At 40.2% G+C, this 23241-nt stretch overlaps 1 protein-coding gene across 2 annotated transcripts in view; it reads right to left on the bottom strand.

Annotated features, from left to right (window-relative positions):
- Nucleotides 1–23241, bottom strand: part of KDM2A (lysine demethylase 2A) — a 96287-nt gene that overhangs the window by 9736 nt on the left and 63310 nt on the right. For both annotated transcript variants that reach the window (XM_006179473.3, XM_032489955.1), the window contains 10 exons: nt 21007–21113; nt 20540–20633; nt 19208–19361; nt 18232–18347; nt 14257–14383; nt 12289–12683; nt 3964–4047; nt 2201–2470; nt 1521–1652; nt 146–235 (listed from right to left, as the gene is read on the bottom strand). In XM_006179473.3, coding sequence (XP_006179535.2) covers nt 146–235; nt 1521–1652; nt 2201–2470; nt 3964–4047; nt 12289–12683; nt 14257–14383; nt 18232–18347; nt 19208–19361; nt 20540–20633; nt 21007–21113 — 1569 coding nt within the window. The remainder of the gene's footprint in view (nt 1–145; nt 236–1520; nt 1653–2200; nt 2471–3963; nt 4048–12288; nt 12684–14256; nt 14384–18231; nt 18348–19207; nt 19362–20539; nt 20634–21006; nt 21114–23241) is intronic.

Raw genomic sequence — 23241 nt, 5'->3', positions numbered from 1 at the left:
GGAAAAAAGAAAACAAACAAAACAATAAAAAATAATCTTCCTGGGTCAGAAAAAATGCAAGTAAAGATGCAATGGCAAATGTTATCTCCAAAACTTGATGCTTCCTTCCTTTTTACAGTGCCAAGTTTGGAGAAAGTTCGCTTACCTGGGCTTTCTCTGAGTTGTCTTCCTGGTAGCACTTTGGACACTCCCAGCAATTTGGCAATTCCTCGTTAAGCAATCCCTCTCCATCCATCTATAGGCAGATAGAGATGTCAAAAATCTCTCTTAAGCTTCCTTTATCAAACAGTAACACAGCCACATGGATGGGAAGAGCTACCTGCTCCTAAACACACTGGTCCACAGGGAAGAAAAACCAAGAGCCATTTGGCCTCACTCCCAGCCAGTGGGAAACTGGCCACCCTCACTCTAGGTTACTTGATCAAAGTTAGGCTCCATAAGAAGATTCCCAAGAGTCTGGGTCAACCTGGGATCTCCTCCCCTGATGTATACATTCTCTTGAGGGTCTCATGCCATTTTGCCAAAGGAACTGAACACAAAGGAACGGTGTCAGAATTGATCTTCATAGTGGGGCACAGTACTTATGACTTGGGTTCAGAAACTAGTGACCTAGTGTCTGTGACTCAGTGTTCCCAACTGTTAAGTGGGAATAAATAACAACACCCATTTTATAGGGCAGTGGTGAGGATTAAATGAATTACATACTATATAAAATGTTAAGAAAAATGCCTGGGATATAGTAAACACTTTGTATTGTTATCATCATCATAAGCTAATACTCTATTTTATCTAATTTGGGGGGGGGGGCAGGGGAGGTAATTAGGTTTATTTATTTTTAGAGGAGGTACTAGGGATTGAACCCAGGACCCTGTATATGCTAAGCATGCACTCTATCACTTGAGCTGTATCCTCCCATTTTATCAAATTTAAAAAAGGAGGTGCATGTAAAAGAGTGCTTCTACACCCTGGCTGCACATAAGAATCACTGGAGGAGCTTCTGAACACACCTGGGTCCAGGGTCCATGATAGAGGGGTTGACTCAACTTCTAGGGTTAATGTCTGAACCTCCTTATTACCTATTTTAAAGTTCCCCGGGTGTGCACTGAGCCTGATACTGACTGAGCACACATTAAATGTTAGCTGATAGTATTAGTCCCACCATTTTTTAGGAATTAATATCCAGAGATACAATGAAGTATATTACAGAGGTGCTTAAAGGCATGAGGCGTTCCAAAACAGATCAGGCAGTTTCATGATGGCCTGGGGACTCCAAACATACCCACCAGAGGCCAGATTATAAGATCTGTGAGGGCAGGAGCTGGGACTATTCTGTGTACTGGTTTATCCTCAGTGTCTAGTACAGTGCCTGTCATTAGACCACGATATGACCCACAGCTGATGGCCTACAGCAGGGATGCTTGCAGCGTCTCATGACAGATGTCCGACTCTCCTCTGCTCCACTCAGTACCTTAAGACACTCTATCAGCGGAGACCTCAGGGGACCCTAGGCCTCTCCTTACCTGGAGGCAGCCAGGATGAACAATCTCATTGCAGATACAGCATTCCATGAGTTTCTTCTCAAAGTCCTGTGTCTCCTCATTTTGATCTACCTCTCCACAGAGGGAACACGTGACTGAGTGAGGCAGTCTAGGCTACAAGAGGACAAAGACAGAAACCAAGAAAAGAGCAGGTTGAGATCCTTATAGTTTCAGCTTCCCTTTGACTGAAGATGGGCAATTTGGTTCCTGTAATTCTCTAGGAAACACTTAGGGAGCAAGGAGACCAGGTGGAGAGAAAAGAGGTTTTGGCAGGAAAAATGGCTAAGAAGAAGATGGGGAGAATCAGCTAGCTGGGAACTAGAGACCAACAGAGACGAGTTCATTTTCAGTTGGCCTGTCCTTCCTCTCAGGTCCTTCTTTTTTAATCCAGTCAAAGAGGGGACAGATGGCAGTGATTTGCCCTTCAAATGCTGCTCTCATCTGAAAACCAGGTAGGGCCAAAAGATTAAATTAGATTCATTTTAGTACTATATACCTTCCTTCTAAACCCAGGAAGAAAAGGGACAAAATGAGGAAAGCCAGAAAGAGAGCATAACTTTTTCTTTTCAACTCTGAAGCCTCTTAAGTTTATACTGTATGCATTTTGGTCCCCCTGGCACCACCAGCCCACCCCTAAATTCTTTACCCAGCAGATCACTCACTGCCAAGCACTGTCGGAGGACACAGGACTGCTTCATGCGACCAGGCCCCCCGAACTTCTTCATGTCCCTGCAGTAGTGGCAAACACCGCACTCTCCCTGCACACAGGCTTTGCATTTTCGGCATCGCACTCGTCTCCGCCTGGCTCCAGACACTATGGGGGAGGCAGCCGCTGGCCTCACAGGTGTTAGCCGTGGAGCTGGTTTCATAGTGTGAGGCTTTGTGATGGGGATGGTAGGAACCCGCACCTTTGGCCGGGCTGGGAATTTAAGCTGGAAAGAAAAAGCAGTGAGGTCAAATATATCAGGTAGCTTTAAGGACTGGAGATGGCAGAAGGTTACAAAGCTTGGCAAACTATGGCCTGAGGGCAAATCGCCCACTGCCTGTTTTTGTAAATAAAATTCTATTGGAACACAACCATGCTCATTTGTTTATGTATTGTCCATGGATGCTTTTAAGTGCAGTGGCAGAACTGAGAAGCTGCAACAGACTGAATTGGCCTGCAAAATCTAAAACGTTTATTATTATCTTATATTTATTACTTACATATTATCTTTACAGAAGAAGCCTGCCGACCCCTTCAGACTACTCCAACCACATCCCTCGCACTCTGCTGAGCCGCCCCTCCTTGAAGCTTCCTATGTACACAATCACTGCGGGGGCCCTCCAGTTATTTCCTTATCCTGAATATTACTACTCAGAATATACTCCTGAAGAAGACAGTAAGCTACTTGAAGGTGAGATGAGTCTTCTTTTTTATTACTCCAAATCCAAGCCTACAACCTGGTCCATAGCAGACACTCCAATAATAGTTAAGTGTGAAATAAATCTCTCTGGTATATGTTTAGAATTTTAGCACTCATATTTATCCTGCTGGTGGTGATCTTTTCAGGAACAAGGACTATGTCTTCTACTTCTTTAATTTCCCACTGTGCCTTAAACACTTTTCTGACACAGAACACTCAACAGTCAGGGCTAGAAATGACTAAATTGTTCTGAGGCAGTCCCACGTGGCCAGCAGAAGCCAAGTGGGACAACTCCACCTAGAAAGGAGGAGGTGGTTCTTCAAAGTCATCCTTTAGATACACACCTTTATATTCTGCCTAAACATTCCTGGAGTGTGATGGCTCTGCAAGTTTCAGCTGGGGAACACCCAAGAAGGAGCTAATTTATTTGCCGGGTTCATGGCCAGGATCAGAATACTATCACTTACTTTGACAAAGGACAATATGAGAAATAATTATATAGAACCTGACTGCGAGGCATGAACATTCATAACTGACAATTTATTAACTAATGGGTAACTCTTTTTTTTTTCCTCTCTTTTCAATTCAATACTTAAAAGTCCAAATTAAGGGGAATCTTGAGTGTGGTCTCACTCCAATGTAGAAATACTCTAGCCTTTCAAATGTATATGTAATTAGTTTTAACTAGTTTTAAATCAGATCTATGAAAACAACTGAGTTTATGGGCCAGAAGGGTAAGAACTGATTGATTCTGGTGAACAAATGCGCACCTTGGCATCTGAACCTGGAGGTAGGTCTCCTAGTTTGACAGTTCTGTTAAGAGAGTCACCTCCAAAGATAGCCAATTATCCTGACCTAAGAGTCCAAACAGAACTGAGTAATAATTTTCTGTCAGTTTATATTAATGCATCAAAAGCTGTCTGTCTCTAGTTTTTCTTTTTCTTCTTCTTCCTGGAATGGTAATGGTCAGCCAGTAAAGTGTTTCAGCAGCCTGAAGATGAAGAAGAATAGTTTCTTACCTTATCCCTTTTTGGCCACTGTACTATAGGGACTCCAGTGAGGGCTAACTTGGGATCACTGTTGGCAAGCTCCTCGAGCAAAATCTAAGAGTCAGACAGGAGAGAAGAGGGGAAAAATGGACACAGTGAACAAAGAGCCAACTACTCCCAAAGGCATTCAGCTTAGCCTCAGTCCTCCACAAGCACCAAGGGGAAGGGCAGGCTGGCAACTGTCTGCACTCTCCTTTCATATAGAGACTCACTGCAAAACAAGTAAATTGAAGATGAAAGACAACTCAAACTAGTGCAGTGCTGTAAGACCTCAAACTTACCTTCGCTTCCAACCCCATATATGTGTACTCATTGTACTCTAACATTTATGCTGAAGCATTAAGCTACCATCATGACACACACAGTGCTGTCACAGTTCTATATATGCCAGTAAAACTTTACACCACCGCTCTACTTTTCTGTACCAGTTAATATTATCATTTATTTAAATATTGCCTTCATTTTGCAGATGTTATTAGTAAAGTGGCAAAAAAAGGGGGCAGAATTGGCTAATTAATAATATGAACAGCAGAGTCGATGTTTTTTTTTTGTTGTTGTTAAAATCATGAATTAGCTTTTTCTTAAATTCCAAATTGGGACACAGTTTCTGCCTCAAAAAGTATCCTAATGAAGTGAGAATTAGAAAAAGACATAAATAATGTCACCGTGACCAATTATAAAGTCTGTAAAAACAGCAGCAGTAAAAATAAAAATCTGAACTTGGTAGCTCAGAGACACTACTCCCTCCCTTCAACAATGTTTGTTACAGCATAGGTATAATTTTATGTTTACTTTGTAATGTGTTTCATGATAAGTTCTTCCTCAGCTGAGGGGTTAATGCCTTGTTTCAATCCAGGGCTCTCTGTTCTTCCAAAGCTGATTACAGAAATCTCAATTTCAACCTACTCCTCCCACCACACACACAGTCAATAGCCTTTATTCCTATAAATGGGGACAGGAACAATCTTAGGGGTAATAGTTCTCATGACTTTAACCAATCTAGTTAGAATAACTTGAGAACAATTCTACAGTAAGAAACTGCCACTCAAGTGAATCACACTGGTTGAGTGTTATTTTGAAACAAATCTTTTATGTTTTTGACAGAAATTTCTGAGTCTCAATCTTTCTAGCAGAATGAAATCCCTCTTTGCCTCTTCCCAGAATCCCTTCTCTGACCTCAAAAGCCCTAAAGTAATGGCAACAGCAAAAGAACACAAATCCAGGAAGACAAGTTATACGATTTCTTTCTGGTTCTTTAGGTGTGTACAGGATATTAACTGTTTCAGAGAAAAACTAAACTTTGATCCTGGAAAGGTCAGCATGCGTGGGCCATTTTTAATAATCATTCTCATAATCCTTTGGGGTCTGCATCTAGAGACCAGGACTTTTTGAAGCATGCCACATTCCTCTACCGCGCATTTTCATCCTTAACCTAAGGATCACGCTCCGCCTCCAGAGCTGGGACTCCAAGACCCTTAACTCAAACTCACAAAGCTCCTCCACGGATGATGCCCTCTGCTAAGTCTCCAGATGCCTCTCACCCTCCCCCAAACTGATTTCATTTGCAGCCGTTTTATTTACTTCGAGTTGCTATGGCATCCTATTCCGGAGCCTCCTGCTAGCACCACACTGCGTGGGGGTGAGGAGGCGGGGTGCAGTGCCACGTGGGATGGGGCTCTGGTATGGGCTCCTAATCTCCCCAGGGTGACAAATTCAGGTCCATTCAAAATGGGTGCAAGGAGTGCACAGCTGCCCTCCCCCACTCCGCAGAGCCGAGGAGTAGGACTCTGCCCATTTCCTCTGCCTGAGAGCACTGAGCTGTCCACAGACAGGGACTTTCCACTTTCAGCAAAACAGACTGCACAGAAAGATCCACGATTGTTCAAGAGTAGAAAAGGAACCTAACTACTCACCAAAAGCAGTCTACCTGCAAGGTATTTGTGGGGGACAGGGAAGGGTAGGTGGAGAAACTGTGTCTGCGTTGTGGGGGGTGGGGGAAACTGTTCACACATACACGACTCAGTTACTAGGGTCTGTGTGGGTGTGGAGGGAAATGCAGATTTCCTTCCAAGCCCTATTTCACTGGGGCCATACACCCAAGCAGCCCTGCTTCGTCAAAAAAGGCAGATTGCAGCTGAGGCCCTTCAAGAAACCATATAAAGAAGCCACCACCCTTCACCAGACGGGGTTTGGGACGGGGAGCGGGGGTGGAGTGCGGGAAGGCTAACGCCCATCTAGGCTCCTGGCACTCAGGAGAACATTCAAACACAAGCCTACACCCCACACATCCCAAGGAGGGGAAGAGAACGGCGGGCACCTGGGTAGAGAAGGCGGAAAGATTCCCAAAAGCCAAGCGACCCAATTCGAAAGCACATCCCACCAGGAGACGGAACAAGTGCAGTGATAGCTCAACCGACAAGAAGTAACCTAAGCGTTGTCCTGGACTCGCCCGGCAGGCAGTTCCTCTGCTTCTTCGCCGAGACAAAAGTCCCTACAGTTACACACACCCCGAACCAGAAAGGGTTTGCTGCCCGCCTGCCTGACCTTGTGTTTCTCGTCGCTCTGGAGCTGCCGAGGCGCTTGGTTGAAGTTTCCCCAGCGTCTTTGTTTTGCTTTCTGTGTTGGAAGTTGTGCTGAAGGAGTTAGGTTTTCTGCCTCTAGGAAAAATCCCGATTTACTTGAAAATTCTGAAATCTCCCAGAGTGAAAGGCAGGACGGTCCGGCTATAACCCTTCAGGCTACCCAGAGAGAGCGGCGTGCAGTGCTCTGAGCTCCTTCTCCAGCCCTTCAGCTCAGCCGCGGCTTCCTGTGCCTGCGAACAATGCTGCTGCGTCACCCACATGCAGCTCCCAGAAATGCTTTGCAACGGAAGATGGCAGGAGGGGAGCCGAGCGCGAGTGAGCGAGCCAGCAGACGGCCCAGCGTCCTGCTGCAGAGTCAGGAAGGGGGTGTGCTGGGCAACCGCTCTCTCCTCGGCGATTGGAGGAGAGCCTGCCCGGGGAGGGGACCCGGGCCGTGCTCCCGCCCTCTCCCTCCCACCAGCGCTGCAATAGGAGAACCCAGGGCCGCCCCGAGGGCTCTCGCTGGCCGACTTCTGAAGGCGCCAGCGAAAGGGAAGGCTTTAACCCATTCTGTGTCCGGTCTGCCCTTGTCTCAATCCACACCCTTCCCCTCAGGGTCACCTCTGGTCGTTACAGCCAGGGCTCTCTGGCTGACCGCGCGCGCGCGTGCGCGCGCACGCACCCCCCACCCCTTCCCACTCTTAGGCAGACCGGTGAGTCGCCCGAAGTTCCGCCTGGGTGGATGAGCCAGGCCCAGAGCTGAGCTCTTCTGGAGTTACCTTCTCTCCCTGCCTCACCTGCCCTCACTGCCCCTCTCTCCCAGCCCAGAAGCTAGAACCAGCACAAGTTTCCAGACAAACCTTCAGGAATGACACAGTTCAACCAATACTGAGATATTCTACACAATATGTCTGTTTAACATTAACTACTTCCACAACACATGACTGCCTTGGGTCCCCACGAGGAGCTCCACCACTAATAGAGACACCGAGGCAGCAATTCTAGCAATTCCATCTAACCAGCTAAGGTGCAACCTCAGGTCAAGGAGCTTTATTCTCCTGCCTCAGAAGCAGGCATAGGGAACTGCTGAAAGTGCATCTGCCAACTCCACATCTGCCAGTCTTCTGGGACCACAATTTGTTATACTGACTCTGCCCCTCAGATTACCCCACCCTCAGGACACATTTCTAGTGGTTTGTTTGGCCTGCCTCATTTTTGATATTCCCTGAATAAAAGCAGCCAACCCTGCATCCTGTCGGACACCTTGATGCCACCCCAAAAGCCACTCAAGTGACATGTCACCCACTCTCCATGCACCAATCCACAGCCAGAGTTAAGCTCCGACTGAACAAGCACTCTCTCAGGCTATAGTATCTCATGTTTTGAATCCAGAATTATGTAATTTTCAGACTCTCACAAATGTAACTTGGCTTTTCTGGAAATTACAGAAGTTGCTTTAAAATAAACATCTCAGGCCACTGAGAATCTAGCGCTTACAATTGGAAACATGCCTATTTTATTCCAGCTTATTCCAGGACAGTTGTTTTGGTGAGTTTCTGGTATAGAGTCAGTGGCCTAAAAAACTCTCTGGGGCCTGGGGCCTGAGGCTTTAGATGCCAGGGGCTGCATATTTTAATTTTTACAGTAGTTTACCAAGGAAAAAGGAGGGAATTTTGTGTTCTTCTGTGGAGCTCTTCTTGGAAATGTTTATATGGTCATTCTAATCCTAAACCCTTGTTTGCACTTTATCTTAAGACTCAAAGACCCTGTGCAATCAGCCTATTATGTTAGAAAAACTTTCCTTAACAATGTGAGATGTCTTCTGGAAAATGCTTATTTTGGTCTTAGTACTATCTAACCTAGAGGAATGAAAAGTACGCACAAATACTTAAGAGAAACATGTTACTCCAAAACAAAATACAAGTTCAAGATGTAGCCAGCACAAAATCCAGAGGTCACCAAGGACAAAAACTAGACAGGGTACTAGGAAACTCATTCAGAAGTTTCCAAATCACAAGTTAAATAAAGCCTAATTTTTTCTCTATTAATTCAGAATAAAAGGCAACAAAGATGGGAATCAGCAAGAACATGACAATTACATTACATAATACAGGAATATAATGAAAACATTTTTAAAGAATTGTATTTATTCTAACCTAAACTTATATGCCTTGTAGCTGAATTAAATTATTTAAAACCTTTTACTCAGTCAGAATGTGTTAATTACTATAAAATATCTTGTTAGTAAAAATTGCAAGTGAAGTTTTATTTATATATGTTTTTTCCCTCCTAATCTGACTTAATGGATTAAAGTCTAATTAAACTCGGTCCTCTTATCGGTTCTTCTCTTTATTAGTGTCAGAATCACCCTTGAAGTGTCAGATGAAGAAAATTTCTGATTAATGTTTCTGTATTTATTCACAACCAACACTCTCTGCTTTAGACCCATCACACTCCTGAGATGGAGCCTCATGTAAACTTTTAGATCATAGCTACAAAATAAAATGTTAAAATCTTAGATCAGGGCAGCAATAACCTACTGTACCACAAAGAAAAAAATTTCAAATTTCAGTGTTCACACAATGCCTTATGTCATGCCCAGCACCTGTAAATCTAGAATGCACTTTCTTTCTTAGCCCACTTAAAATGCCTGCTCTACCAGTGGACTGTAAGCCCCCTGAGGGTTGGGTCCACAGCATGTTTGCATATTTGTACCAACACTAAGCCTGTTCCTGGCAGAGCATAGGCAGGAACTATTCACAGCAGTGGAATAAATGAATTTTTCACCGATTTGTAACAGCTTTTTTTTTTTCTGTAATAATGATGCTGTTCATTAAGTACTAGTTACTAACATTAACATTAATTTTCATAACACCCCCAAATAAGGTGGATGTTATTTACAGAGGAGAAACTAGGCCTTTATAGATCTAGTACCCTGCCCAAAGTCACATCTTTGCTAAGCTATCAAAATGTTTCAGAGAAAACAGAAAAGTGGAAAAATATTCAGTAACATTGAAATTGTTTCATTAAATGAGTTGGGCAGCCAAATATATCAATATATTAAAAAGGTTCTTTTTATATATGTACATACATTAAGAGCTCCTTTATTACCAAAATAAACACAAACAAAACAATAAAGTCTGATTAAAACTTCAGAGTCTTCGCGGTCCCACTGCCTTGCTGTGACCCACTGGCAGCATCTGCTATGCCCCCTCCAGCCCTACTGCAGTGCACATACACAGAGACTTTCTTACATCAAAGGGATTGCACTGTACATACTGCTCTAGGTTCTACCTCTTTATTCAACATTTCCTAAGGACATGGCTTCTCAATTTTTGATTAGGAGTCAAGGCCACTTGCACCCCTCCCAAATAGAACTTTATACATACAGCACCTTCCCCTGAACTTTACCAATAAATCAGCACTTTTAAATGACCCACTTTTATCTAATCCCCTTCCAACTCTACACCCTGTGATTCTTTCTTCGACACTCTAGAACAGTTTAGAAGCTTCAAAGCCCTCTTATCACGTCACTAAAATGGACTTTTCTTCCAGGGAATATGGAATTAAGGATATCTCACCTTACCACTTTTCCTCTCATCTCTTTTGCTAGTTATTTGTAAGAGCCATATAGGCTACAACAAGAAAGAATTCCTCCTCTACAGGAAGGGTAAACTCTGGACTTGCCTCTGCCCTGCACTGCAGTGTAGCCTTCTGTGCTACAGACAGTAAGTTCTGGAGCACTGCAGTCTCCAGCTGCGCCGTGATTCGACACCCACCCCATCCTGTGCCTTTTCCCTCTGGTAATGCGCAGACAGATTCTCAAAGTGTTCAAGCCCTAAACTCACTATATCTGAAGCTCAGATTAAACACAACTGGTCAAATGTAGGAATAATTAATCCATCTTGTCTTAAGAGAAACTACCTGCAGAGCTGGGGTCTAAATATTTTGCTTTGCTATCAGCTGCATTTTGATCATGGTACTGAGTAAATGAGCAAAGGGAGAACTTAAACGCGGTCAGTCCACGCACTCCTCCTACTGGGCCGCTCATTTCTCATGCTCTGCTCTCTATGCCACTGTCTTACCAGCAACGGCAGCCATGTTTTTCATGATTCCTGATAAACAGAAGGAAGCTCTCTCTAGACACTTTCCATAAATGCTGAGATCTCTTTAGATGGCTTTTCTTAACTTATTCCCCTTCTTGCTACCTCCTACTCTGCTTAATATTTGACCCAAATCTTTCTACATTTCCCCGCAACAACTATCCTTCCACAAATATCCTTATTTAACTACATTAGTTAAGTTAAGGGAGTTTGTGTATTTCTATTATGACACTTTACCTTGTACAACTGATTAGTGAATTATAATATGACTTCCTACAACTGGATTCAATGAAATCAAATCTATCTAAAGACATCCCTTAGGACTGAAAAGATATTTTTTCTTTCTCATGAATTAGAAATACAGATACCCAGGCCAAAAGAATTTTAGTGAGATATAAACTTACAAATCTTTCTTCTTAGGGTTCCTAAAGGCAATTACACAAGTTAGTAAGTCGCCAAAGTCACAATTTAATGTTTCCCACATATATCCATGGTGAAATAGTTACATTAAAAAAAGAAACTTCTGTAGAAACAAAGAAAGATGCTACACTCAACTCTTAGGAAAATGTAATTATGTATGTCCCACCACAAAGGAAAACAATAAATTTGTGCCCTCTGCTCACTCAGGGGTGGGAAATGAGTCTGGGATCTGGTTTATGAGTCTGGAAAAGTATGGCTAAGTTTGTTTTGTTGCACATTAATCAGTACAGATAGAGGACCACACTCACCGAGAACTTTGTCACTTCCTCTCATAAATACAAGCCACAGTGATACCACCTGCCTTGTCTAGAATAAACTTAATAAAACCAAACTATAAAACCAACTGTCCAGCTTCTGTCACTATGGAGAGGACCAACCTCACTAGGTTACCATCCCTTTTAGTCTCTTAAAAGTTTTCAGCATTTCACTGATGCATAAACAATAAGATACAATTAAAATGTCAATCAAAGAAAGAAAAAATTAAAAAAAAATAGGAAGTCCAGGTTCTATCCCAGTCTTTGGAATTCTTTCTTGAGGTAGCTATATCAAGTTTCTTTATGTTATATTATATATTTGTCTTCTTTCTAAAGAAGTCTCCCAGCATTAGTAATCTTCAAAACTAGGATAAGTATGCTTAAAATGACACTTTTCTCAGAAGCTGCCCCAACATATTTAATTCTTAATATTAGATCAATTTGAAGCTAAATATGCTTAACCTGTTCAATATAACCCAACATAGAACAATTTCTTTCCTCTAAATCTGCTTAGGGTGAGACTGGTAGATTGTTACTGGCCACTTTTATTCTGAAAGAGGCCTCTTTATCTGAGGATAATTTAAGATTGAAGTAGCATTTCTTAATACAAACATTTTTTCAGGTTCTCCTTTATTTTTAAGGTCAGCCTGAAATCTGCGTTTTTAAGACTAGATTTAAGTCCTAACTGAACATACAAGTGTTAGTATTTTCATAACAGGGAACTAATTTCATTCTAAGAATTGAAACACTGTATGGTACAAACACACCCATATACATATTAACTTCTTGCTGGTTGAACCAAGTTTATCCAAAATCCCTGTATTTTCTCTTTCAGCACCCAGAAACTGACTGCCCTAGCTAGATCAACAGCTGTCACGCAATATGACCAACCCTTACCTTTACATCAGCAATGAGAGCATCTTCATCTTCTATCCCTGTGGGGACACATTTCTTGTGCAGCGGCAGAGATTCCAATTTATCTACAAGGCAACGAAGGCCTTCAAGCTCAAAGTGGGTCAGATGCACCTGCCTATCCTTTCGGGGGCTACACTGGGGATCCCACACTTGGCCATTGTGGGAACCCCGGCTAGAGTCAGAGGACGAGTCCCCAGACAAAGTTTTCTTCAGACTTGGAAGACTTCGGCAGGTTTTGCCTAGTCCATCATAATCCAGGTTGACCCCATTGGCTACAGGGCTAGTGAGGACAGAACGTCTACTGCTCAAGCGCCGGGGTTCTCGATCCACTGCTTCCTCATCCACATTTCCGGACTCCAACCCATTTAACTCCAAATCTGCCAGCATGAAGGAAAAAAAATGTGGTAAGAACATGCCACTTGGCCATGTGACCAATGAGAGAAATAGGTAGCACGGGAGAGGCCCTGAGGTTATAAATGACAAAGCTGTCACGTTTTAATAATGGTCTCTCTTACCCCAACCCATTTGTCCACTATTGAAAATCACAGTTACAGGTAAAAACAGGATCCTGAGCTGGTAGGACAACTGAGGTAACAGTCAATTGGATTTTTAAAAAGATTGGGAAGAGCGCAGTCCTTAAACTGTGTGCTGTAAATAAGCTACCTACGAAAATGGCTGTAAATTAGTTGCAAGTTCAAACTTGGCATTATGATTTCATTACCTTTTTAAAAAGCAGACAGTATGAAACACATATTTAAAAAATAGTTTTGTTCACATTTTGGTCGTAAAATTAAGCTTTGGAATTGAAATCCTAGCAACATGGCTAACATAACAAAACAAAGTGAATATTTTTTAAAAGAAAGATTTTGACAGTCAAAATAAAGTGAAAATAAAAGTTTTAATGAAAAGAATTTTTAAATGTTAATTGATCTTTTATTATGAAAGTAATACACACTGAGTATTAGTAATTTAGAAAACACAGGAAGGTGCAAATAAGTAAGTCATCCCATAAGCTTCCACCTTTGGAAAACAACTCAACAGCGTGATGTATTTTCTTTCCACCTTTTTCTATACATATGTGTAAGACTATGCTTTGATGTATTTTTAAACGAAATTGGGATTGTGCTGTATATACAATTCTATATCCTGCTTTCACATATTGGTGAGCATGGTTTATTTTCAAATGACAATATAAACTATCTTCACAGGAAAATGCTAAGGCAAAAAGTATCTTGCTTAGACTGAAGATTCCATGAAATATGTGACCCCTCAGGATATTACAGTGTTACCTCCTTTTTTATTTTTAAGGCATGAAGTAGCCTAAAAATGTGTAACTGAAACTATCTTGACATCCAATAAAATATTTCTCTTGATAGAAGCAGGGGAAACATTAAAGCACAGAGATTAAGAAGATACATTTTAGACTTACCAACCTCAGTTAAGCTGTAGTTTTCCCACTAATTAACTCTCAAATCATGGACATGTTTTTTAATTTCCTTGAACCTTAATGTCCCCATTTATAAAATAAGGATAATAATACCTATCTTACAGGTAATAATAAGAACTTCATGTATGTAAACTTCTTAGTTTGGTGCCTGGAATATAGTAAGAGTAATTTTGATGATATATTCCTAGTTTTTATTGTGCCAAAGACCATTCTTTATACAATAAAACATGTTAGACAACTGATCACTTTTTTGAGGAGCTAAGTACTAACAACTCAGACAAAGATGAGATCCAGAATATTTCATTTAGCCTAGTAATTCAGATCAGGGTAAAAGGATCAGCTGTAATCAGTATTCAGCTTTAATGAATGCATTTGGTACTTCTAAGTAAATAAGTAAAAAAGACAAAATAAAAAAACTACTGAGCAACAGTCTACATAATATTCCTGGTCCCACCCTCAGTCCTGCAGGGTGTTTTGAAAGTTTGTGTAGGCAGGACACTTACCCATGCTCAGGGACTCTTTCTGAAATTCCTTAGTTAGGTGGGAGCGGTTGGTTATGCAGTACACGTAGCGCTCCAACACGTACCAACACATCTCATAGTAGAATGGATAGCGGAACTTATTTGGAACCTATACAGGAACAAAATAATGAGAAAATCAAGCTGATAACAATTTTCAAGGAAAGAGATTAACAAACAGGATCACTGGAACCACCAAGAAGCTGTCCTGGTTGGGAAAGCATCGAAAAGAAGTTCTGAGATCGAGAATAGAATGTTAGGAGTAAGACACAATATACTTAAGAAAATTGCTTTAGGTTCTTAGGCTACAAAAGCATACCATCCACTCCTGCCCTTACTATAGTTTTACCCTGAATCAGAAGGCCATGAAACAGAACATACTGAAAAACAGGACATGAGATAAAGTTGTATGTTCTTATTATGTCTTTACATATACAGAAGTATGATTAGAGACTCATTCTCAAGCTATATCCAGTCTAGGACACGAGACTGAGTATTTTCCCCACCATTAATTCTCAGCTTACCTATACCATACTTTGCAGTCTGTCAAGATGGCATGTCTACAAATCAGATTACTATTCTGCCTGACCTAATAGCCACTATCCTTAGTTTTCTTTCCATTCTCCCCCAAAGTAGCATGAAGTTATTCCAACTGAATAATAATAAAAAGAATTGCCTTTTAGATCTATTCATAGTCAACGAAATGGCAAATCAGCAAGGATTAACCAGTGAGGAAGATCAATGATGGGGACTATCCTAAATACAGGCATGCCTCATTTTATTGTGCTTTGCTTTACTGTGTTCCGTAGATACTGTATCTTTTACAGATTGAAGGTCTGTGGCAACCCTGCAGTGTCAGATGGTGCTTAGCATTTTTTTAGCAATAAAGTAATTTAAAAGTAATGTATGTACTTTTCTTTTATACGGCACTCACTGGGAAACCAAAAAATTCCTGTGACTCAATTTTATCACAATATTCACTTTGTCGAGTGGAATCGAACCTGCAATATCTGAGGGAGGCCTATATAGTTTGCCCATTTTCTTTTAGACAAGCCATCTTTCAAAACAAGAAGGCAAACAATACTTTTAGGACTGTTTTGAATATGTAACTCCTGAGAATGTTCCCATCCCTTTCAAAGCTCCATGTAAGGTAGTCTTCCTGATTCAAGGAGACACAGAAGTCCCTTTTCAAAACCCTTTGCTAGGTCACAGGGCATCATTGTGGCATGAGAAGATCATTTTCTTCATTGCAAGGCAGAGACATACTTTTCATTAGCCTTCCAATGCAGGAGGCAGGCCCTGCATCTGGGTCTCTTATGTAACTATAGCTTTAACAACCAGAAGTTTTCTCATCCCTTATTTGAAAATCAAATTAATTTACTTCTGTTAAAGTAGACAGGAACACAAGAATTAAGAGATACTTGGTCCCCCCAAATTAAATATAATACACTGGGTTTCTCTGCTCGCCTTTCAGGTGTATTACCACTTTTCTGGAAAGGTCTTTATTAGAAAGTTCAGGACAACCCAAACCCTCTGGGACTCTATGGAGAGCTAAGTAATACTGACAGTAAAAGAAAAAAAAAAAGAAAAAGAAAGTATTAAAAGGGCATTAAACTTCTGGAAGTCATCAGACAATGTTAGTAACAGCCGAGACATCATGCACCCAACCTGCCCTATTACATTTTACCTATGCTGCCACATCCTGCAGAGCACACAATTTCTAAGACTCAGTTAAAATTTTTTAAAAATTGTATTTAATCCTCATTATAAAATTATTGAGCCTTTAAGCCCCATTAGTAGAATAATTACCAACACTCAAGTTTAAATAGTGTATTTTTTTTTTTTACTGGCATGGCAAAAATAACCAAAACATTGCATGCTTTAAATTTACAATACAATTTATATTTCTTTTGTAAAGCATTCTCTGTACATTCTCTTGTAAGTTAAACTCTAAGTTTATAGAAGTTAGTAACATAATGAGCAGATGTCAGGTTGGTTTTAGAATGTAAAAGGTTGGTGTAGAAAGCAATAAAAAAAAAATCACTCTGTATGTACATATGTAGAGGACTCAATGAAATAAGGGTTCCTTATTGGAATGAAAGAATTAAGCCATACTTAGGGAAAATAGAATACGACAGATGCTGAAATTTGACATTTTCTAATAAAGTGTAAAAAAATTAGGTAAATCAACATCAGTTATTACCAGTTTAACAGTCTGCAGGAAACTTTTCATGCAGAGATAAGGTGCTCATTTTAACTATGCTATTGAATATACATTCTCCCTTTCTTCCCTCAAACTGAGCAAACAATTAAGTTATGGGTATAACAGCAATTTTTAGCCAAAAAAATGGAATGCTTTTTAAAAACTAATTTTCAGATTGAATTTTATAGCAGGGTAGGTGGTATTACTTCTTAGAATGATTTTGAGTTCAATAAGAGTATTTTACCATGAAAATATATAATTTTTCTTTTTTGAAACATTTAGACTATTTTTACTGTTATTGTAACTTCAAACTACTAAACTACATACTATCTTTTGTAGTTTCAGTACTCTTAACAAATGAGCAGAAGTTTTCTCATAAAGTTGATTTAAAAGCATTGCATTCTCTCTTAATTCTAACAGGGCAATCTCTGTTAACTCCAATAATACCAACCTTGTGTATAACAGGCAGCTCCTAACCAAAATAAATGTTTCAAAATAGGCACCAAAATGGCTCACTGACCATTCCTTCTAAAAGTTGTGAATTCTTCCTTAATTGTTACTTAAAAAAATTTTTTTAGTCAAAGTATAGTTGATTTACAATGTGCTGGTGTCAGGTGTACAGCAAAGTGATTCAGATACACACACACACACACAAGTTCTTTTTCAGGTTCTTTTCCATTATAAGTTATTACAAAATATTGAAGATAGCTCCCTATAGTAGTGTGTATCACTGTTATTTTTTGACATTTAGTTTTGAAAACTTTCCGATTCACCAAAAACCTCAAGAGCAGTACCACTGAGACTGCTACAGCTTCTCCAAGATTCACCAACTGTTAACACTGCCCCACATTTGCTACTCTCTATTCGTTTACACTGTTACTATTTTGCTGAACTACTTGTGAACATCACATCCCCGAAATACTTTGTACTTTAATTTCTGCTTAATGTCAATACCATTTACACTTTAATCATATATGATTCAGCCCTCACCAACTAGGCGTCTTCTAAAGAATTAAGCCCTATTTCCCTAAGGCATGGGTTGGCAAACAGCAGCTAGTAGATTTGGTCTGCTGCCTCTGTTAAGACCTGTGAGCTAAGAAGTTGTTTTTGTTTTTGTTCGCATTTTTAAAAGGCTGAAAAAAAGAGAGAAAAAACCTAGAAGCTCATTTTATGACATGGGAAAATTGTATGAAATACAAATTTCAGTGTCTATAAATAAAATTTTATTTTATTTCAGCCATGCTGAATGGTTTATCAGCTATGTGATACCCTATGGAAGACTGAGAAAATTAGATACAAACTATTTTCTACAGGGCTTAATTCTCTCATGGAACCCCAGCTGAGAAAGGCAGTATACATACACATTTATGGATTGAAGTACAACAGTTTGAGTGTTATGTAGTAAGCTAAGAGAGATACATGAATTTACAGCTGTGAATCTTGAGTTGATAAATCCTGTTACACCAAATTATTCTAAAAGAGAATGAAAAAGAAAAACATGGCTCAAGAAATCACTAAATGTCCCTCTCTAGCCCTATAAAAATCCAAGATATAAAAACCCTCAAAGAATTGGTAGTCCCCAATACCAAACATGTAGATCTTGTTAAAACCTTTTTCTCAGTCTTCCTAAAATGTGAACACTACATTTTAAGTCAAAGAAAAATTAAAGTTTTGAAACAAAGTGTCAGTGAATCTCCTGTAAAATCAGGCTTAAATGGAGTGAACCTTCTCACATCCATTATTGCACAGTTACGTACCCGTGTCCGATCTTCAATGTTGTATATTTTTAACTGCATGGGGATATTGAAGCTATGCAAAAAATTGCCTCCAAACACTAACGTGTCTGTAGGAGTATACACAGCATGAATCCAGCCTAGAAGAAAGGGAACGGAGGGCAGTGGCTGTAAGTACATGTTACAATTCGGCTCTCTCAGAGAATTAGTACAAGACTGTCAGATCACACTTTTTACTCTGATTCTGCCTCTTTGTGGTTGGGCAAGTTATTGAACCTCTTGCAGCCTCAATATCCTCTATAAAACCAGGATAAATTTTATGTAGTTGTTGGTAAGCATTAAATGAGAAAATGCATGTGAAGTGTTCAGCATATAACAAACTTTTAAGAAATGCTGCTTCCATTTATTGGCGTACCTAACATGAACCAGGTCAAGTACAAGAGAATTTACATGCATTGTCATTTACTCCTCACAGTATGAGACAGGGATTCAGATATTTGACCAAATTAGTGTCAGCTGGTAAATGCATACTCAGAATTCTAATACAGGTCTGTGACTCCTAAATCTATGCTTCCTCTAAGTACTTATTTTGGAATTAGTGATTTGATAAAAATTACTACTGATTCAGCACTCTAGCCTTCACACTCACCCCTTAGCAGAGTAGATAGTTCTCAATCAGGGGTGTTTATCATCTGTATAACAGGTCATACCCCTAGACCCTGAATATCTAGGGCTAATGTGGGGCCCAAACTTGTAGATCTGAAAAGTCTCCTGGCAATTCTGATATACACTTTCAGTGGAAAAATCATAGCCTTTAAAAAAAAAAAAGACAAATTCTCAGTATCTATTCCATAAGGATAGGAAGAGAGGCCATTGTTTTCTGCCCACTCCAGCATCATAAGCGTCATAACCATTCTTAGCGGTAATCCATCAATTTCTTTTCCTGCAAGAAAAAAAAAGCGGCTAGAGTAGACACTCCACTTTTTCCCATCTTGCTTACCTGAAGGAATGACGAATGTATAGCCCTGCTTGAGCTCTATGCGCTGGCAATCTGACACCCGGTCACCCAGAAAGATGTCTCCCTGTTTCCCTGACAGCAGCCAATTCTCGTACAGCTCCAGGTTGTGGGCTGTAGGGGGGATGAGCCAGAAGACCTGTGAGTTAAAAAACTTCAGTCCGTTAACAGCCATTGACATGACCCAGTCGGCTCCCTCAACTAATCAACAGGTAACAAAGTTAAGACCAACAGGTAGAAGAGAAGCAGGTAATTCTCCCAGCCTACAGAACTTGACCATTTGGGAAATTCTAGAGGCCATCAAGGAGTAGATATTTTCTGACCTCCACTTGATCAAATGGCATTAGAGCTTCCCTGGGAGTTGACTGTAGAACCCATAACCTACCCAGGACTCAGAGAGAAGGATGGCATTTGGCTTGTCACCTAGATAGCCCCTTATTTGCCCTTGGCCTTCATAGTCCTAAGAAGTACAATTAGTTAGGTACAATACCTTCAAGAGACAGGCCTGGGTTGCTTTGTTCCAAGGTAATAACCAAGACCAAAAAGACAAAACTTAATAACACTTAAATGAATCCGAAGTAAATAAAATGACTTTGGATTTGGAGGTACAGTTGTTCTAGATGAGGTCCTCACACTTTAAAAGCATCATCTGCTTTCAACCCAGTTCTAGTTTTCTCTCATAAATGCATTCACTTCTTAAGCGAGAGAAGGGAAACAATAAGAGTTTAATACTATAAACCTCTGATATTAATTCTACATTTCCATTCTCATATAGCATTCAGAAGCACTCTGACAAGCTAGAATATATGTCTTTATGAATGAGGATAATCTTTCAAAATCTATTTATATCCTCAGACAGGACTTAAAGGCTTCCTTTGGCTATATTTCAGACCAATGTCTCCACATAGGGAAAAGTACTTTGGATCTCAATTTGTTGATTTAATTGGAATCTATCCAAAATTTGTGTTCCCTTGTACTACTTCATTACACTTCCACACAGAGAAATTATCTCGTACTCTTAAAACCACTTCTTTGCCTTCGTTTGGAGAATTCTGCTTTGGAAATCTAGAAACAGGACTGCTGAAGTTTACTAAGTACTGGTGCCAATTATTGGTATAAGGAGAGTGGACTAGATGATTACTAATTCCTACTGGACTCTAGGTAAGAAGGTCAACTTAATCTATGATTCTCTCCAGATTGAAGTAGGAATAATCTCCTAATAGACTCGTTTCCAGAGTATACTTAAGCATGCAGGAACTGCAGCAAAGTCACATAACCCGCTTCAGATTCCAAACCCCATCACAACTATGACCGTACCTTTCCCCCTTGATGGATGTGATACCACACAGAGGTACCACCAAAGTCCACATGGAAGTCGGTATAGCAGCCTCGAACACTCATCAGACAGTACCTGACCCAAGAAAAGCAGCAGCATTAGAGCACTGACAAGAAAAAGAGGACTTTCCCCACCACAATGCCATACTCTCCCCTTATGTACTCTGCTCCCCAGCCCCCATCATCCACCCAATAAACTCTCAGTTGGTGAGAGGAACGCAATCTCAAGTCATCATATTATCAGAAGGATACACTTCTTTTTTCATGTGATCATGGGCTATGGTACTCTTACATACACTCTTCCCTTTGGAACTAGAGTCTACCCTTTAAATAACTCATGTTTTCGATCACTTAGGACATGGAGCAAATTTCCCAAGAAAGGAACCACTCCTTGCTATCACTTTGGTCTCCCACAGCACACTGAAGAAAATGCAAGGTAAGCCACATACTTCTGCACTTTAGGGTACTGCATCTCCAGGATGGCATTTGTTGATTCGGTCTGACTTTCCTTCAAATGCCTTGGCCACATGTTGTCTACCCAGTCAATAAAATCCACCTTTAAAAAGAAGGAGAAAATGTTTAGACTTCAAAGGAAGGGTTGAGATTAAAGAGAATTTTTAAAGAAATTAGAAATACAGAAATAGAAATTAAGAAAAATAGAAATTCTCAAAATACACACTACAATTTAATGATAAGCAAACAATCTGTTGGTGAATCTTAGGGTCAACAGGCAAACATTCTAGAAATAATTATTAAGTGAGAATAAAGACTAATGGTTCCATCAGCATGAGTGTAAAGATAGCACTAATCAAGATGAAATCATTACATGATGCAGCAGTATCCAACCAAACCCTCTCTTCTATGTCAGTACTCCTATGATCAGCTGTTTGTTTTTGTTTTTGTTTGTTCCAGTAAAAGAACTGTCTGGAAGGTACTTGCAAACTTACTTAAAGATATAACACTGTTAGAGGAGCTAAGATATCAAATATTTTAAAAGCGGAGGGGACGGAAGGGGAGAGGAGGAGAAAGGAACTCAGTAGGGATTTGTAGCCTTGCATGAGCAATGTGCTATAGAATTCATTAGGTTAGCAATCAGAAGTTCCAGGTCTATTGTGTTTTCTCAGGATCATATGTGAGCCCCTGGAACTTACCTGTAAAATGAAGAAAATTACCTCAAAGGGATATTGTGAGGATTACATGTAAATATATGTTAAATTTTTTTGAAATAATGTTAACAGAGTTTAGGAATCTGTTTTAAATAGTATATGCTTAAAATAATGAGACATGAAAACAGCATCATTTGAACACTTTACACTGAATTGTAACCTTCCTATACCTTCAAATGTCTGTACCCAACCACTGAACTCCAAGAAATAGTCTTAGGTAGACAAAGTGTGAGTCAAACAACCAAGACTCTAGCACAGCACTGATGTTGCAAGAATCTACCGTACAGCTATAAAAAAACACGTACCTGGTAAGCTTTATAACTTATGTATGTATACATTTGATCATTTATTTCCCTTATAATACATATCTAGATAAATACATACAATCTGTGCATAATGACATGAGGCAGGTGTCCAGTGGACACCTAGATGTGAACTGTGGGAGGAGAATGGAAGGGATCATCAGTGATATGCAAACTGAAATAAGCAAGATGAGGAGCAACTATGAAGGTTAACTTGCTGCCCCATTTCAAAGAATTTCTGCTCAGGGATCCAACAGTTTTAACTAAGCATCCACTGGGCCTAGGACACTGAGCCCCAGATTCCTTTCTTTCCATCAAACAAAATCTACTTCTTGTTCTCTTAAGGTAGTAGCCAGTATCTCCTACTTCCTGGTATTGATTGTCCTTTGGAAAGCCTTTAACAGAATAAAGAATAACTGTGACTTGTTCAAGACACTTACTACAAGTTCTATGTCTGGATAGGGAGGGGAAAGGTAAGGAACACATGAGTTATTTTTTTATCAACTGTTCATGCAGAGAAAGATAAATATCTCTGGCTAGAATTTCTCACTACTGTAGCAATAAGTCACTCTTTTTAGCCTCCCTTTATTTGATATTATTAGGTATCATCTGACTATCAAGAGAATTTTGTGGTGAGGTGTTCATACTTTTTCCTAGGTTAATCTTTAGGCTCTAAAAGGCTTTTTGCTAAATGGCCTCATCCCTATGAGAGCAAGTCTCCAGCAGAGAGAATCACCAGTTTCTCCCTGTTCTGCACCAATACAGGGCCAAAGTGACCAGAAGCCCAATACGTAGGACATAATCTGATATTCATACACCGTGCAAAAGAGCTCATGGCCTTCCATGAACTAATTTCCCCATCACCAAACACATCTGCACACTGTATCTGTTGCTATTTTTCATTTACCTCTCAGTTATTGCTGGAATGACAGGAGAAATCACCTCCCTCTTCTCACTAGAGAATCCCACCTTATGCTACCATCCACATATTTATTCATTTCTGAAGCACTTACCATACTGTAGTTTCTATAAATGCCAATTCTCTGGTCTTTCTTCCCCATGAGACTCTAAGCATTTTGGGGACAATAATGACCTTGTTTACCACAGTATCTCTAGCACTTAAAAGCACAGTGCTGAGCATGTGGTAGGTGCTTAAACTAATAAACTAACTCTGAAGGTGTGAAGATCATAGTGAACAAGAAATTACGTAGTTTGT

The sequence above is a fragment of the Camelus ferus genome, chromosome 10, assembly GCF_009834535.1.
Source record: "Camelus ferus isolate YT-003-E chromosome 10, BCGSAC_Cfer_1.0, whole genome shotgun sequence".
Classification (NCBI taxonomy): domain Eukaryota; kingdom Metazoa; phylum Chordata; class Mammalia; order Artiodactyla; family Camelidae; genus Camelus; species Camelus ferus.
The sequence above is the reverse complement of the archived record's forward strand: the minus strand, read 5'-3'. Positions and strand labels throughout refer to the sequence as shown.